The 16965-nt window shown below is 35.8% G+C and overlaps 4 protein-coding genes across 4 annotated transcripts; 3 read left to right on the top strand and 1 right to left on the bottom strand.

The window, feature by feature from the left end:
* Positions 1-106: 106 nt before the first annotated feature.
* LOC104791641 (histone H4) lies at positions 107-746 on the top strand. Its single transcript, XM_010517572.3, has one exon. It carries the CDS (start codon positions 280-282, stop codon positions 589-591), a length of 312 nt encoding a protein of 103 aa, XP_010515874.1. The 5' UTR covers positions 107-279; the 3' UTR covers positions 592-746.
* A 4467-nt stretch (positions 747-5213) lies between these two features.
* LOC147942821 (cation/H(+) antiporter 20) lies at positions 5214-11055 on the top strand. The gene is made up of 5 exons (XM_087454134.1): positions 5214-6210; positions 6336-7370; positions 9497-9733; positions 9844-10539; positions 10623-11055. Exons 1-5 carry the CDS (start codon positions 6031-6033, stop codon positions 10986-10988), a joined length of 2514 nt encoding a protein of 837 aa, XP_087310260.1. The 5' UTR covers positions 5214-6030; the 3' UTR covers positions 10989-11055.
* A 714-nt stretch (positions 11056-11769) lies between these two features.
* LOC104791640 (putative ADP-ribosylation factor GTPase-activating protein AGD6) lies at positions 11770-14220 on the top strand. The gene is made up of 4 exons (XM_010517571.3): positions 11770-12749; positions 12839-12928; positions 13266-13786; positions 13906-14220. Exons 1-3 carry the CDS (start codon positions 11955-11957, stop codon positions 13782-13784), a joined length of 1404 nt encoding a protein of 467 aa, XP_010515873.1. The 5' UTR covers positions 11770-11954; the 3' UTR covers positions 13785-13786; positions 13906-14220.
* A 229-nt stretch (positions 14221-14449) lies between these two features.
* Positions 14450-16945, bottom strand: LOC104781228 (pentatricopeptide repeat-containing protein At3g53700, chloroplastic). Its single transcript, XM_019242896.2, has one exon. It carries the CDS (start codon positions 16943-16945, stop codon positions 14681-14683), a length of 2265 nt encoding a protein of 754 aa, XP_019098441.2. The 3' UTR covers positions 14450-14680.
* Between the last annotated feature and the right edge of the window lie 20 nt (positions 16946-16965).

Here is a 16965-nt window from a genome sequence, read left to right as displayed (position 1 = left end):
TCTAACGGTTCATAACTCATTAGATTACACTCACGCGGATCGATGATACCAACCGTCGATAAAAACTAGATCTGACGACTCAAAACCTCCCAAAAACTTTGAAAACACACACATGAGCACTTCTCGTCTCGTCTCGTCTCATCTCATCTCATCTATATAAAAACCTCATTTCTTCTCAATGAAATCAAAACAAATCTGATAAAATCGAATACATCGCACCAAAAACAAAATCAAAGAATCAATTATTTTCTCAGTTCGAATTTTAATTTTCCGGTGAAAATGTCAGGCCGAGGAAAAGGAGGAAAAGGATTGGGTAAAGGAGGAGCCAAGAGGCATCGTAAAGTTCTACGAGACAACATCCAAGGGATTACGAAACCTGCGATTCGTCGTCTCGCGAGAAGAGGAGGCGTGAAGCGTATCAGTGGTCTGATCTACGAAGAGACTCGCGGCGTACTCAAGATCTTTCTCGAGAACGTGATTCGTGACGCCGTTACTTACACGGAGCACGCTCGCCGGAAAACAGTTACGGCGATGGACGTCGTTTACGCTCTCAAGAGACAAGGTCGGACTCTGTACGGATTCGGCGGCTAAAAATTGTCAAATGTTGTTCGATTCGCATTTTGTAAAATCTTCAGTTTCTAGGGATTTCAGATTTGCGATTTCTTTAGTTTAATTAATTGTTGAATGTATTGAAAAAATTAATCGAATTGAGTTCAATCATTAATCGTAAACGTTGATTTATTAAATCCTTTGGTTTATTTATTATTACGTCATCATTTTAATTAATCTGAAGTCACCGGTTCGAATCTTTATAACGCCACTTTGACGTTTTAATTCAACTGTTTTTGGCAAAATGCCTCGTTTGGGCTTGTAATACTGTAGTTTACAGTAAAGCCTTTTGGGCTAAAAATTTAGTGGCCCAATAGTTTTACATTGTCGAAGACTCAAAATCAAATGTTTTTGTTTCGTATTACAACAGCAATACATAATGATTAGGTAAAGTGAATATTATTATTGAATAGGAAGTAGCAACTGCGAAAATACATACTTTTCTTTACCTTATTACTAAAAGTCTAAAACTGTACAAAAAAAAAAAAGCATATAGTTTACATCAATGTCGATATGTCAGTACGTCACTATTAATTAGATTAGTGTACATTAACATATTCTTAATCAATGGTTACTGAAGTCAAGTTTTATGATGAGTTATCATATGGACGATATGGACCCTCTAAGTCTCTAACCAAGGACAGTTCACTGTAGCCATTGTACATTACTTTTCGGTTTTTCCATAAATCGACCCATTTTCTGATTTTTCTCGAGCAAGAATAATAAACATTTACTTTCGATTTTTTTTTTCTTCTTAAAGAAATACAAAAGCAGTGAAGCATTAATGTTTCGTTTCATTATTGTTGCTAGATTCTACAAGTTCCTAATTAAATGAAAAAAAAAAAAAAACATAATGAATCAGAGACAATTTCACTCTGCCGACCTGGTTTGGGCGTGTGACTCGTCAATGTCAAAGGCAGAGTGTCTTTATAAAAATCATTCTACTTAAATTATTTTTATTCATGCTTTGTTTGACATAACTCTTTTATCTTCAGCGATCATGCAGTGAAAAAATTATCTATATAGAAGGTGAAAATCTACAATTATATATAAAATATCATTTGGTAAGAAAAATATGCATTTGTCACTATGTTAAGCAATTGAAAACACAAACTTTAGACGTGTAAACGCGAATGAGAATGCAAATGGTAAATAACAAGCATGAATGCAAACGCTAGAATCACGAACGCTATGCAAAGATAAATACAAACGCTATGGATATGTGAACAAAAATACAAACACGAACAAAAAAGGAAAACGAAAACGTGAATACGAACTCGGACGCAAATACTATATACACATGTTAAGAATAGACTAACACACATACCCAACAAAAATGCAAATAAATTAATATAAAGGGAAAACTTATTAAATGCAAACATAAACACTAAATGTTTTCATGCAAATACATATATTCAGGGGCGGATGCACATAGGAAAAAGGTGGGGCACATGCCCCATGCTGATTTGCAAAAAAAATAACAATAGTGTATTATATACTTATTTGTTAGATCAATTGATTATTTGTGCAGTATATAGATATACAATAATGAGTTGGAGCAGGGGCGAATGCACATAGGAAGAAGGTGGGACACGTGCCCCATGCTGATTTACAAAAAAAAAAAAAATAGTGTACTGTATACTTATTTATTAGATCAATTGATTATTTGTGCAGTATATAGATATACAATGATGAGTTGGAGTCTCCCTTCTCCTATTTTCGTTTGGTTGACATCTCTTCGCATTATTACTTTTATTTTGATTTGCTCTATCTCTATTATATAATTTGTTTTCTAATGTTTACACGTAAGTTTCTTTCAATTTTGAGCAAATTTAATTAAAATCATTTTTTAGGTAACATATTTTTGGTCAAAGTTATGTAATAATTTACAATCTATATATATTTTCTGTGATATATATGTAACTAATATATGTATATATATAAATATAAAAATCAATGGAAGTCATTTTTATTATAAAATTCATGCAATTTTTAGTAACTTTACACAAATTATTTTTAAAATATTTACTAACTACATGAACGGTGCGTCATGCTAATATTTTTTCTAGATCCGCGCCACTGCATATATTTATACTATTTAAATCACCACCAACTCAAAATAATCTTAATACATATCAATACATATATATGAATATATGATGAGTTTGAATAATTATTTTGGTAATTGTTTTATAATTATATATCATAAAGATAATAATTTGATGAGTTGTAGCTTAGTGATTTTAGGTTAATATTCTCTATATTTGGGTCATTGTTTATGTTCAAACCCGATTATTATTGACAAAAAACTATATATTTTAGAAAAAGAAACAAAAATCTTATGAAAAAAAACAAATTATTTTAAGATTAAAAACAATCAACGTAAAACTATCTGACTTTGAGCTTCAATTACAAATTCTGAAAGACTGAAACGAGCGACCACTAATAGATCAGAGTCATGAATCTTCTCTATTGCTTTTTTGGGATAAGCTGTAATTTTAAAAGATTGTTAGACCAAACTTGTTAAGTATTGAACGAACTGTTCCTCAAAATTTGGAGGACCACTTGTTTGGCACTTTTGAGTTGCCTTCATGAAAAGTCTAAATCTGTTTCATAGAAAGGGAAGTGGTAAAACGATCGCCTCGTGATATTTCAGTTTCGTTTTATTGTTGTTCTTTTGTTATCAGTATTCTCGTGAATTCTCCCACTATTATAAAATTATTGAAACTTTATAAAAGTGATATGATTGACGTTTTCCCAAAAATAATACACACAAGATAAAATTGTTTTCTCTCCATTGGATAGGATCCACCAGTCAAATTGCATAGATACGTACATCCAAGAAGTGTTTAAAATGACATATGCATATATAGCAATTGATGATCTATATGTCTAAATGTATGAATGTATACAATATAGCAGAAAACTACATGTCATCAGATATAACATATTTGAGACGGTATAAAAACTTCCATCATTATATTTTCGTTCATCTCTTTGTTTTGATGGCGTATATACTATAGACGCTAGTCCCGCCAAACTTAGCCTTGATGCTCTTACGAAAGATCCATAAGTAGTTCACTTCCCCATTATCTATAGAGATTTGGTATGAAACCGGAAAAACAAAAAACAAAAAAAAAAGTTTTATATAATTAAAATCACTCTAAATTAAATGTTCAAAAAATCAGTATAAAATATTAACATCCTATAAAAGAATATATCATACAAAAGTAATATATAAATTTCCATATATATAACAAACATTAATGTAATAATAGCTTTTAAACAAAGATGAAATCATCTGTATCTATATATCTCACGAAGCTCTACTAGCTAGTTGCGTTATGTTACTAATGGTGCGTAAGAAAGTCATCTTAAAACATTACACCGGTATTCCATGTAAATCTTATAAGGGCATCCACATTGGTGACCCTCATCAAAATGTCTTAGTTATAAATTATTACAAAACTAATACTATTTTAATTTACAGATCTTCATTACTTTATATTAATTTTTTTCCTCTCATTGGTGATCTTTAAAGGGGTGTCTTTAAATATGGATTGATGATAGAGAGTTTTGTGATGAATGGAAAGAAAAACCTGGTTTTTTGTAAAAAGAAAAAAATAATTAGCACCCACCAATTAGATTGTGACACATAAGGTGTCTTAAGAGATCTAAAATTGTCTCTGCCCAGAGACACGAGTCACAGCTGTATATCAAATAAATAAATTATTTTTATTAACTTTTATTGTTTTTTTAATTGAAGACATCTCCCTAGTATGACCGATGAGTTTACTCTAATGGTCTTGTTAATATGCAGTGCATGTTTATATACGCTTCTAGCAATCGACTTCCAAAAATTAATGCATGAAGCAAACATCCAATACTGTGGACAAACAATTAATATTGAATTCTTATATAGTGTTGCATGCATGTACAAAACAAAACAAAAAAAGTGTAGAAAATTGTAAATTTTGTAAGTTCGTAAAACAATAAAGGCATGCATGAAGCATAACCCAAACTTTATTTTATCGAAACAATGGAAACAACCATAAATTTTTTGTTTTTATTAGCATTATAAACTAGTTTTATAAAGACAATTACACAATAATCTAAAATTATATAATCAATCAAACTTTAATCATTTTGTTGTTTTTTTTTTGTTGTTTTTGTAATCATTTTCTTTGCGTATAAAATTGTTACATCAATTAATTTATGAATATCCGAAATAAAGGGCGGTGTGTGAGTGGGAATTTTGTTTTAAACAAAACTCTACTCAACGACAAACGTACATATAAGCTAACGATGAAATGGGTTGAAATAAAGTGTGATTACAAAATTTATAGCATCTTTGAGGCAGTCCACTACTTTTTTAGTGTAAGATCATTTCTCTCTACAGTTTCTAATATGTAACTCGTCGTAAGACGCTACATTTGCTTGTAAAGTAACTATAATCACAGCTTATTTTTCAAACCTGACTAACAATTTAACTAAGATAATAAAAGTTAGGAAAGACTTATTAGATACGAAGCTGAATAAAGGATACCACTTCTTGGAAAAATCAACAGCTCTATTTAATGAAAATAATGCCAAAACTATATATCGAAAAAGATTTGGATGGAAAACATATGCAGAGAAGTCATAGATACGTGTCACTTGGTTGCACTTGCAATATACCCATCCACAACGACGCAGCATTTGTCAACGCCGATCTCTCGCGTCCCACGTGCGACTCACATGATTCCTACTTCGTTCATAATCCAGTTATTAGTTTCAGGCTTTCAGCTGTGAGATTGAGTAACATGAAGTATTGTTGTACTTTACTTTTTTTCCCCTCTATTATGTAATATTTTTAATCTTGTCTTTTTTTTTGGTTGTATAGCAACCACAAATTGTTTCTTGAATTTTTTTTTTTATATACTTTTCAGACTTTGAACCATTTTAAAAGACCTAGTGATTTTTGGATTTGACATTTTCCATAAAAACCAAAGTGTAATTCTTTCCAAAAAAATTGTACTTAAACTTATTAAAAAACCCCTGAATTTCCTAGTATTTTAGTAACACTAGTTTGCTAATGCATGTATTGATTAAAATTTTCGAAAGGAAAACAAAATAAAACCTATTTTGAAAACTAGTTACTTCCACTCAAAGGTCAAGTCACACGTGAGATGCAGATAGGCGCACCCAAGTTACAAGCAAACATGAAACAACACTACTTCTACTTTTTTGAATCTTCTTCAAACGAAACTTTTTTTTTTTTTCTTCTTCTTTGAAGAATCTTTTGCCTATAAATTTCTGCACAAAACATCTTCTTCTTTACTTGAGCTTATATCTCATGTTCCAAATTTAGCAAAACGAAGAAAAGAGCCCCTCTTCTTTTTTCCTTCTGTCGGCATTATAAGAGTCATCGAAATCCCCAAAATGCCCTTCAACATAACCGCCGTGAAAACTTCATCTAACGGAGTATGGCAAGGCGACAACCCCTTAAACTTCGCCTTCCCGTTACTCATCGTCCAAACGGCGTTAATCATCGCCGTCAGTCGCTCCCTCGCCGTCTTATTTAAACCTCTCCGTCAACCCAAAGTCATCGCCGAGATCGTCGTACGTACAAAAATAATTACACTCTCACCCTCACATAGACATAAACTATTTACAATATTTGCCATAATTAATCATCATCTTAATTATTACTATTTGTGCCATCGTTAACTTCTTCTACTTCTCAGGGAGGTATATTGCTAGGACCGTCGGCGTTAGGTAGAAACACGGCGTACATGGACCGTGTATTCCCGAAATGGAGCATGCCGATACTCGAGTCCGTCGCGAGCATAGGGCTTCTCTTCTTCCTCTTCCTCGTCGGTCTCGAGCTCGATCTATCATCGATCAAACGAAGCGGCAAACGCGCTTTCGGGATCGCGGTCGCTGGAATCACGCTACCGTTTCTCGGCGGCGTCGGTGTCGCGTTCGTGATCCGCAACACTCTCTACACTGCCGCTGATAGACCTGGATACGCCGAGTTTCTCGTTTTCATGGGAGTCGCGCTCTCGATCACGGCGTTTCCAGTACTCGCGCGTATTTTAGCAGAGCTGAAGCTTTTGACGACTCAGATCGGAGAAACCGCGATGGCTGCGGCCGCTTTCAACGATGTAGCCGCGTGGATTTTGTTGGCGTTAGCGGTTGCGTTAGCGGGTAATGGCGGTGAAGGCGGTGGGGAGAAGAAGAGTCCGTTGGTGTCGTTGTGGGTTTTGTTATCGGGTTTTGGGTTTGTGGTTTTTATGTTGGTTGTGATCCGACCCGGAATGAAATGGGTCGCGAAACGTGGATCCCCTGAGAACGACGCCGTTCGTGAGTCTTACGTGTGTTTGACGTTAGCCGGGGTTATGGTTTCCGGTTTCGCGACGGATTTGATTGGGATCCATTCGATTTTCGGGGCGTTTGTTTTCGGTTTGTGTATACCGAAAGATGGAGAGTTCGGTCAGCGATTGATTGAACGGATTGAGGATTTTGTCTCCGGTTTACTCTTACCGCTTTATTTCGCGACGAGTGGGTTGAAGACTGACGTGGCAAAGATCAGAGGAGCTGAGTCGTGGGGGATGTTGGGTCTTGTTGTGGTTACTGCTTGCGCAGGAAAGATCGTCGGGACTTTTGCTGTGGCGGTGATGGTTAAAATTCCGGCGAGAGAGGCTTTGACACTTGGTTTCTTGATGAATACTAAAGGTTTAGTGGAGCTCATTGTACTCAACATAGGCAAGGAGAAAAAGGTTAGTTTTGTCTTCCCTTTTGCTGGATTATTTAAGGTTTGTTTTTGTTTTTATACGAGTTTGTATCTACTGAATATCGTAAGAATAGAAAACATGGTAACACTATAGTTATTTGATTATTTTTTACGAGGAAAAGCATATAGTATATTATATTTGTTTAATGGCATCTGTATCTTTGTTATGGGGTGTTTAGATTTTAGATCATTATTATAAAAAAAAAAAAAACTTATTTACTCTAATAGTTTTCAGTTGGTGATGATCAGATAATTTATCATATATATATTTAGTAGTATAATCAGTATTTAACATTTTGTTGGGAAGATACCTTTCAACATTTTCATTTGAATTCTACTAGTCTGACCTTGAATTAAAAGGGCGACAAATCCACGCAATCACAGCGGAGTAATATTATTGGTGGCTGCTTCGTTTCCTACTGTTTTGGGATAATTAAAAAAACTATCAATTAAGGAAAAATCATACATATATGAAAACTTTATAAAAAGAACATAAATGAATATTTTTAGTCATCTCTTTATATAAATAAAATTTGTATACATCATTCTAAAACTAAAAACATAAAAAAAATTTTACAAACCAAACAAACATATAATTTTGTTTTAATTATAAATCTAAACTCTAACTGTCTCATCTGTAAAATCTAACTAATATATAATTTAGTTTCCAACAAAATATCATAAGAATATGACAAGATTTGTTTTTACTTTTGTATCAATTATCTACTAAATATCATAAGAATAAAAAATACCTTTTAACACTATAGTTATTTGATTTTTTTATTTTAACTGGAAAAAGCATATAAAACAAACTACGATTATTATATTAATCTAATATCCTCTACATCTTTGTTATAGAGTGTTTAGACTTTCGATAATTATTAAAAAAAAACTTATTTACTCTAATAGTATCCGTTGGTGGACCAACATATAATGATGATCAAATAATTTACGGGTTTTTTTTTTCAAAATCATATATTTTCAAACGTTAATTAATTTTTTAGTACATTTCTTTTTTTATAATTAGAGAAATAGTTGAATTTTACTATTTGTATAATAAATATGTGGTAAGATAGATAAAAAAATAGGGTAGAGTGCAGTAGTTCCATCTATACAATTTATTTAGTATATATAAATACAAAAATAATTCTATTTTATTTTTCATATTTAATTTATTTTATATTAGCTGTATGGATGAAAATATGTATATACATATACAAAATGAGCTGGACAACTTAAAATGTATATATTACTATTTATTTGTACATTTAATAAATTGTACGAATTACATTTATACAATTATGAGTTACACATATTAAAATTTATGAATTTATTTTATATAATAAAACAAATTGTCAAGCAAAATAGATATTAAATAATAGATGCAAAAATATAGAATTTTATATATCTAAAAAAAGTTTTAAAAAAAAAATTATATTGATTAGTATTTAAGTTATTAAATTGAAAAGGTAGTGTAAAAAATAATAAAAATATTAATTTTAATCATATACTTGTAAATAAAATGATGTTTGTAAGGATTACAAAACAATATAAATAATAGTCAAAGTTGATTATTTTATAAATTATAAAAATTGAATGTATTAAGAAGTTACTAATTAAGTTTTAAAAATATACTATTTTACAACATTTTCCATAATTTATCATATAAATATTTAGTAATATAACCAGTATTTATAATAAGTATTTGTTGGGAAGATAAATTTCAACATTTTTTCTTTTGAATTCCACTAGTCTGACCTTTTTGAATTAACAGGGTGAGAAAATCCACGAGTATCATAGCTGAGTAATGTTATTTGTTCATAAAAATATTATTGGTTGTTTCGTTTCCTAATTGTTTTGGGATAGTAAAGAAAAATTATCAATTAAGGAATAATCATGCATGCATGAAAACTTTATAAAAATGCCTTTTCGAATCGGCCAATGTCTACTTTAATGGCCACGCGCTGATCTACTTGCAAATGCGGCACAACAAAATTAGATGATCTCTTATTGTAACAATAAAGTCAAATAATGATTTCCCACTAATCATTAATTGTGTAGTATGTGGTTATTAATTAAAATGTGCGTACGCGGGTTTGACTTTAACTATAGGTGCTAAACGACGAGACGTTTGCAATACTAGTTCTAATGGCACTCTTCACAACGTTCATAACGACACCGAGTGTAATGGCCATTTTCAAGCCAGCACGTGACACCCACCGGAAACTAAAGGACTTGTCGACGAGCGAAGACTCCGCCAAGGAAGAGCTTCGCATCCTAGCCTGCCTCCACGGCCCAGCCAATGTTTCCTCCCTCATCTCTCTCATCGAGTCCATCCGAACCACCAAGGTTACCTTTCTTAATATCGCTGTATGCGTTACAATCCAGCTAATTAAACTGTTTTCTTGGGGGTAATTAGTCTTGGTTACTAATTTAAAAGCGTAATTATTTTGGCACAGATACTACAACTAAAGCTGTTCGTGATGCATCTGATGGAACTAACGGAACGGTCGTCGTCAATCATAATGGTGCAAAGAGCCCGTAAAAACGGGTTTCCGTTCGTCCACCGTTACCGTCACGGCGAGTGTCACAGCAGCGTCATAGGAGGCTTCCAAGCCTATCGTCAACTAGGTCGAGTCGCGGTCCGCCCCATCACCGCAGTCTCTCCATTACAAACAATGCACGAAGACATTTGCCACATGGCAGAGACCAAGAGGGTCACGATGATCCTTTTACCTTTCCACAAACGATGGAACGTTGACCATCACCAAGACGGAGGAGATGGAAACGTACCGGAAAACGTTGGTCATGGTTGGCGGTTAATTAACCAGAGGGTTTTGAAGAACGCGCCGTGTTCGGTGGCGGTTCTTGTGGACCGTGGACTTGGGTCCATTGAGGCCCAAACTTCGAGCCTCGATGGGTCGAATGTGGTTGAAAGGGTTTGTGTAATTTTCTTTGGTGGACCTGATGATCGTGAGGCTTTAGAGCTCGGCGAAAGGATGGCTGAGCATCCGGCCGTTAAAGTTACTGTTATTAGGTTCTTGGTGAGAGAAACGTTGAAGACTAATGCCGTCACCTTACGACCGGCACCGTCTAAATGTAAGGAGAAGAACTATGCCTTTTTGACAACCAACGTGGATCCGGAAAAAGAAAAGGTAATTAAAATCTCGTTTCCCCTATATTTATATATCATTTAGGACAAATATAATACTTGTTTTTGTTTTCTTAATTGGTCTAGGAATTAGACGAAGGGTCGTTGGAAGACTTCAAGAGCAAATGGAAAGAATTAGTGGAGTACAGAGAAAAGGAACCAAACAACATAATCGAAGACATATTGTCAATAGGACAAAGTGAAGACTTTGATCTTATAGTGGTTGGAAGAGGAAGGTTACCGTCCGCAGAGGTGGCGACATTAGCTGAGCGTCAGGCCGAACATCCTGAGTTAGGTCCTATCGGAGATTTGCTCGCCTCTTCCATCAATCACATAATCTCATCAATCCTTGTGGTTCAACAACATAACAAAGCTCATGTAGAGGAGATTACAGTTTCCAAAATTGTTAATGAGTCTTCTCTAAGTATAAACGGAGACACAAATATTGTATAATAACAATAAATAAATTGATGCAGTACTTAAACTTTGGTTTAATGCATGGTTAACTTGTTTAGTTAAAGATTTTATCTACAATATCTATATTGAGTAAAAATTGTAGAAATATATAGCGTTTGCATATAAACAACCATGATTGGGCATCTTGCTGAGAAGTAAACTACCATATGCATGTAGATGATAGTAATGTATCTTACATATGTCGCATAAAATTTTGATCACCATATGCGATCAGTCAAATTCATACATTTCTTTAAAAAAGTTTATTGTTGTCATTTTTTGTATAGAAATGTACACATCATATTTAAGATAATTATGACTGTGGAATTCTATTTCAGTAAAATATTTATGAATAAAAAACTAGACTAAAGAGAAGGAAAAAAATGTCTTTTATCAATAAAAGAAGGCAAACTTTTAAATGCGAGAGCTAATTTCTATTTGTTATTTTTAATTTTGAAAATTTTATAATAATTTTATTTAGAAGAATTTGTTAAAAATATCATTTTTGATATATACTTTTTCAAAATATTTTTTTGGGCCATTTTTATTTTTGTCTTCATTTATTTTTAATAATTATTTTATCTTTATATAAAAATATTTTAATCAATAAAATGAAAAACAATTTTTTTTCGTCAAAAAAACTTCCGACATATTTTATCCGAAAAAAATGGAAACCTGAAACCAATAAGTCTGAAACCTGAAACACTCCGATGGGCCACCGATTAAGACCCAAGATCCACATTAGAAAAGGTTCTCAAATAGTGATTTTAAATTAATTATGTAGTACTAATATATTTTAAAAAAATTAATTATCATAACTCTCACACGTGCCAGAAACACGTACCAAAATAAAACCGAAGAGAAGAAACGGATCAATCTTAGCAAGCAGCACTTACACAAGTCTGTGACTGTGAGGTTTGGATCAGATCTGCTTCAGGTTTGGTGATCGGAGCTCCGGGAAACATGGCGGCGGCGAGACAATTACGCAGTCTCCAATCTCAGCCTGAAAACAAGGTATGTGTCGACTGCGCTCAGAAGAATCCTCAATGGGCTTCGGTTTCTTACGGGATCTTCATGTGCTTGGAATGCTCCGGGAAGCACCGAGGCTTAGGCGTTCACATCTCCTTCGTCAGATCCGTCACCATGGATTCATGGTCTGAGATCCAGATCAAGAAGATGGAAGCTGGTGGAGGCAACGAACGGCTCAACAAGTTCTTCGCGCAATACGGAATCGCTAAGGAGACAGATATCATCTCCAAATACAATTCAAACGCAGCTTCTGTGTATCGTGACCGGATCCAAGCTTTAGCTGAAGGTAGGCCTTGGAAGGATCCGCCTGTTGTTAAGGAAGCGGTAGGAGGAGGAGGTGCGGTGATGAATAAGAAGAAGCCTCCGTTGGCGCAGGGAGGTGGAGGAGGATGGGATAGTTGGGATAACGATGAATCCTACAAATCTTCTTCAACTGATATGAGACGGAATCAATCGGCGAATGATTTTAGGGCATCGGGAACTAGAGGAGGAGGAGGAGGAGGTGCACATGTGAAGTCAAAGTCATCTGAGGATATATACACTCGATCCCAGCTGGAGGCTTCTGCCGCGGGGAAAGAGAGTTTCTTCGCGAGGAGAATGGCGGAGAATGAGTCTAAGCCTGAAGGTCTTCCTCCTTCGCAAGGTGGCAAGTATGTTGGATTCGGATCAAGCTCGGCTCCACCACCGAGAAATAATCAACAGGATGATGTTTTCTCCGTTGTTTCTCAGGTGAATTATGATGCTTTTCAGTTTACTTTTCGAATGGGGGGTAGTGAATTACTTTTATTCGCGTGTTGATTCCTTCTTCAAAATGGTAGGGTTTTGGAAGACTGTCTCTGGTTGCTGCATCTGCAGCTCAGTCAGCTGCAAGTGTTGTTCAAACAGGAACCAAGGAGTTCACATCCAAGGTAACTAGTCTCTGCTTGATTTGCTTTCCATAGAGGTTGTGAAATTTCTAGTTCCTGCGCTTGCTTAATAACTCCTCATGTGCTCGCCGACAAAATTTAGTGTTCTTTCTAGCTTCACTGTGTTTCTTATTTGCAAAAACTTGATTCTTGAGGCTGATTTTTTCGAATCTTAATAATGCCTCCTCTACGACACCTCTAGTGAGATTCTTTTATAACTTTGGAGAAAGCAGAATTCTTGGATACTCACTCTTCATTTCTAGTTTACCATAATACTGCTGGCAATAGAGTTTTGGAATAGTTGAGTGTCAAATTCAGATAAGAAACCATTTTATTGCAGGTGAAGGAAGGTGGGTATGATCACAAGGTGAGTGAAACTGTAAACGTAGTAGCGAATAAGACAACAGAGATAGGACATAGGACATGGGGAATTATGAAAGGAGTAATGGCAATGGCGACACAGAAGGTAGGAGAGTACACTAAAGAAGGAACAACAAGCTGGAATCAGCAGAGTGAGAGTGAGAGCAATGGTTACTACCAAAACTTTGGAAATGGGAACAAAGCAGCGAATCCATCTGTTGGAGGAGGAAGGTCACAATCATCATCAAGCGGTCAGTACAACAATTCACAGAAGTCAAATTCTTGGGATAGTTGGGGAGAGAATGAGAATAAGAAGACAGAAGCAGCAGCTCCAAAGGGGTCATCAGCTTCTAATGATGATGATGGCTGGACTGGTTGGGATGATCATGATGCCAAAGATGATGGGTTCGATGGTCATTACCAAAGTGCAGGCGATCAGAAATCTGTTGGTCACAACGGGAAATCAGACACCGCTTGGACTGGTGGAGGTTTCCTCTAAGGGTAAGCAAGCTTTAAGGTCATATCTTTAAAAGTTAAATAATAGCAGAAAACGCTATTTTCATTTCATCTTTGGATAGGTGATTCACCAGTAACGCTATATTTATTCTATTTTTGGATAGGTGATTCAAAATGCTGGCGACAGTGTATAATTAATTAAGGCTGGGGCCGTCGTGGTCTGAATATAAGATAAGATTGAACTTCATCTTAAAACCATTTTCATCCTTTCCCCACAGGTCTGTTTTTCTTCAAAAGTTGGCAGTATCTTGATATCTTTTTCTTCATGTGTTAATGAGTAACGTATTTGTACAAGATCCATAGCCGACTGCTCGCTAAAGATTTTTTGGTTGTAGTCTTTCACAATTTAGATTTATCTTCAACTGTAATCACAACTGAACATTCTTTTTCTCAAAATTGCCTTATTGGTAGCGTGATAATGTGGTTTTTCTAAACGCATAAGTTAATGCTGTTTTGGCATTTTTCTATAAAGGGTAAAATGATTTAGCAGGTTAAAAGAATGTTTGGTTCGATCCATAACAAAATCCACTATTGGATGTGGAAGTAGTAATACAAGTGGCAGTGAGAATCTATCCACTAGTGACGAAGCCGTTCTCTACTGATACATATGTGGATTGACACCTACTTGATTGAACAAGTATGCACTTGTTTTAGTGGAGAATCCAGATGCTTTTTTATTTGTATCCCACAGACCCAACAATTAAACATATATATGGTTGTTGAGTACACGACGCTTGTGGTTGAAATTACGACCCAGGATGGTTATTGAGCAAAATATAGTGGACTGACCAGCAAACAAATTACTCCAAAATTCTACAGGAAATCATATTCTGAACAACGTACGATATCGTCTACGAATAGTGAACTTTTTCAAAGGTATCATCTTGACCGGTAAGTTCTCCTTGGCTGGCGACTGTCCAAGACGCCACCAAGAGTGGCCAAAGCATCCTGATATTTCCTGATTTTAAGCAAACCTTTCACCATTGAAACTTCTTCCTCCGAAAATCTTGCTTTCTGCATCACCATGTTAACTAACTTCACCAGTGTTTCCTCCATTGACAAAGTTAGAAGACCTTCAGCCAACATGTACAAAGAAGAAAACTCAGGCACAAAGCCTTTCTCTAACAGCTCAACAAGAAAGTCCACCGCTTCACGGATCGGTCCACCTCCATTACATAGCCCACGGAAAACGATTCTGTAAGAGACTGCATCAGGTGCAGCTGCATTCTGCTCAAGCATTTCTCTAAACAAATTTAGAGCTTCAGTTGTTTTCCTCTTTCTAAATAACCCTTGAATCACCGGGTTATAAGCGTGTGGAGTCAAAGCAATCCCTTTCATCTGAATTGACCTCAAAAGCTTACTTGCAACTTCAACTCTACCTGCTTTACACAAACCGCTTATCAAGGTTCCATAGGTCACAATGTCTGGTTCGCACCCGTTTGAGGTCATGGTCTGCACGATATCAGCAGCCTTCTTTATGTCACCTCCTCTGCAGAAATGTGTTAGAAGCGAGTTGTATGTGAACTTGTCAGGTTTCTGTCCTTCCATTATCATTTGATCCATGAGCTGAGCCGCGTCTTCTACTCGCCTGCTTTTACAAAGCCCATCTATGAGTGTGTTGTATGTAACAGAGTTTCTTGAAACCCCATGTACTTCCATCTCATCGAATATCTCCTCGGCTTCTCTTATCTTGTTGGCTTTACAAAACCCATCAATCAAAGTGTTGTAAGTTATCACGCTACGTGCACAGCCACTCGATTCCATCTGTTTAAGCATGTTTAAAGCTTCATCTAGCTTCCCTTTAGAACATAAACTATCAATCAGCATATTGTAAGTGAACTCGTCAGGCTCACATCCTTTGCTCCTCATCTCTTCAAACAATTCCATCGCAACCCGGTGATTCCTAGTCAAACACAAACCTTGGATCAGCGAGTTAAATGTACAAACATCAGGAAGAATCCCTTTGCTGGTGAGAACGCGGGCAAGCTCCGTAGCTTCCTCGACCTGATTCTCCTTGCATAATGTGCTGATCAAAGTGTTGTACGTGACCGTGTTTGGTGAACAATCTCTAGTGATCATCTGATCAAGAACCTCAACTGCTTCTTTCACCTCTCCAAGTTTACACAAACCCGAAATCACCGAGTTATAAGTATACACATCTGGATCATACCCTTCTTGAAGCATCACATCCATAATCTCAATAGCATGCTTCACATGCCCTGCTTTACACAAACCGTTAACCAAAGTGTTGAACGTATACTGATCCGGGAAAAACCCGCCTTGATTAGACATCTCCTGAATAAAATTGAGAGCGTCTTCAACTCTCCCTTCCTTGCAGAAACCATGAACAATAACATTAACACTGACATTAGACCATGAACAACCAAACTCAACCATCTGTTCCCTAATTCTCGAAGCTCCATCCAAGTCTCCTTCTTCAATGTACCCTTGCATAATCGTTGTAAACGTCTTCTCATCAGGCACAAGACCGTAACTAGGCATATCCTCCAACATCAAAATCGCAGGTCTAAGCTGATGAGCTCTACACAAAGCTTTAATCAAAACATTAAACGTAGATACATCTGGTTTAATCCCCCAAACACTCATCTCCGTGTGAGCAACCTCAACAAGCTTCAGATTATTCCCATCAACGAGAAGATTCAGCATCCGGTTATAAAAATGGGTATCGGGTTTCAACCCGAATCCTTCAATCATCCAATGAACAACACCTAAAATCTCATCGTACAAATCGAATTGAGCGTAACTCTCGATTAAAACCAAGAAAGGAGAAGTACCCATTTCGCATCCCGACCTCTTCATATCGTCGAGAAGTTTCCTCATGTCGTCAAACGAACCAGACCGACCTAACCGGAGGAGAATCTCCTCGTATAAAACAGGTTCAGGTGAGAAATCGGGCTGCTTAGAGGCCAAATTAAAGAGACGAAGCGCTGCGGAGTCATCTGGCTGGCTACGGAGTGAGTCGAGAAGCTTGACATCAGAAGACGAGAGAGCTGCGGAGTGAGGAGAAGCGAAGGAGATGGTTGAAGAAGGAGGAGTTAACTTGAGAGAGAAGGATTGATGAGTTAGGGTTACAGCTTGAGAGATTGAAAATGGATAGAATTTGAGACAGGAAGAGAAAGCCATAGTTCCCAGAGAAGATGATG

The sequence above is a fragment of the Camelina sativa genome, chromosome 6 (assembly GCF_030686135.1).
Source record: "Camelina sativa cultivar CO46 ecotype springtype chromosome 6, ASM3068613v1".
Classification (NCBI taxonomy): Eukaryota; Viridiplantae; Streptophyta; class Magnoliopsida; order Brassicales; family Brassicaceae; genus Camelina; species Camelina sativa.
This window is presented reverse-complemented; position numbering and strand designations above follow the sequence as displayed.

Coding starts and splice junctions, on each gene's coding strand:
- LOC104791641 (XM_010517572.3), top strand. CDS start 280: ATGTCAGGCCGAGGAAAAGGAGGAAAAGGATTGGGTAAAGGAGGAGCC.
- LOC147942821 (XM_087454134.1), top strand. CDS start 6,031: ATGCCCTTCAACATAACCGCCGTGAAAACTTCATCTAACGGAGTATGG. Junction 7,371..9,496: donor ACATAGGCAAGGAGAAAAAG/GTTAGTTTTGTC, acceptor CTTTAACTATAG/GTGCTAAACGACGAGACGTT. Junction 9,734..9,843: donor AGTCCATCCGAACCACCAAG/GTTACCTTTCTT, acceptor ATTTTGGCACAG/ATACTACAACTAAAGCTGTT.
- LOC104791640 (XM_010517571.3), top strand. CDS start 11,955: ATGGCGGCGGCGAGACAATTACGCAGTCTCCAATCTCAGCCTGAAAAC. Junction 12,750..12,838: donor TTTTCTCCGTTGTTTCTCAG/GTGAATTATGAT, acceptor TCAAAATGGTAG/GGTTTTGGAAGACTGTCTCT. Junction 12,929..13,265: donor CCAAGGAGTTCACATCCAAG/GTAACTAGTCTC, acceptor ATTTTATTGCAG/GTGAAGGAAGGTGGGTATGA.
- LOC104781228 (XM_019242896.2), bottom strand. CDS start 16,945: ATGGCTTTCTCTTCCTGTCTCAAATTCTATCCATTTTCAATCTCTCAA.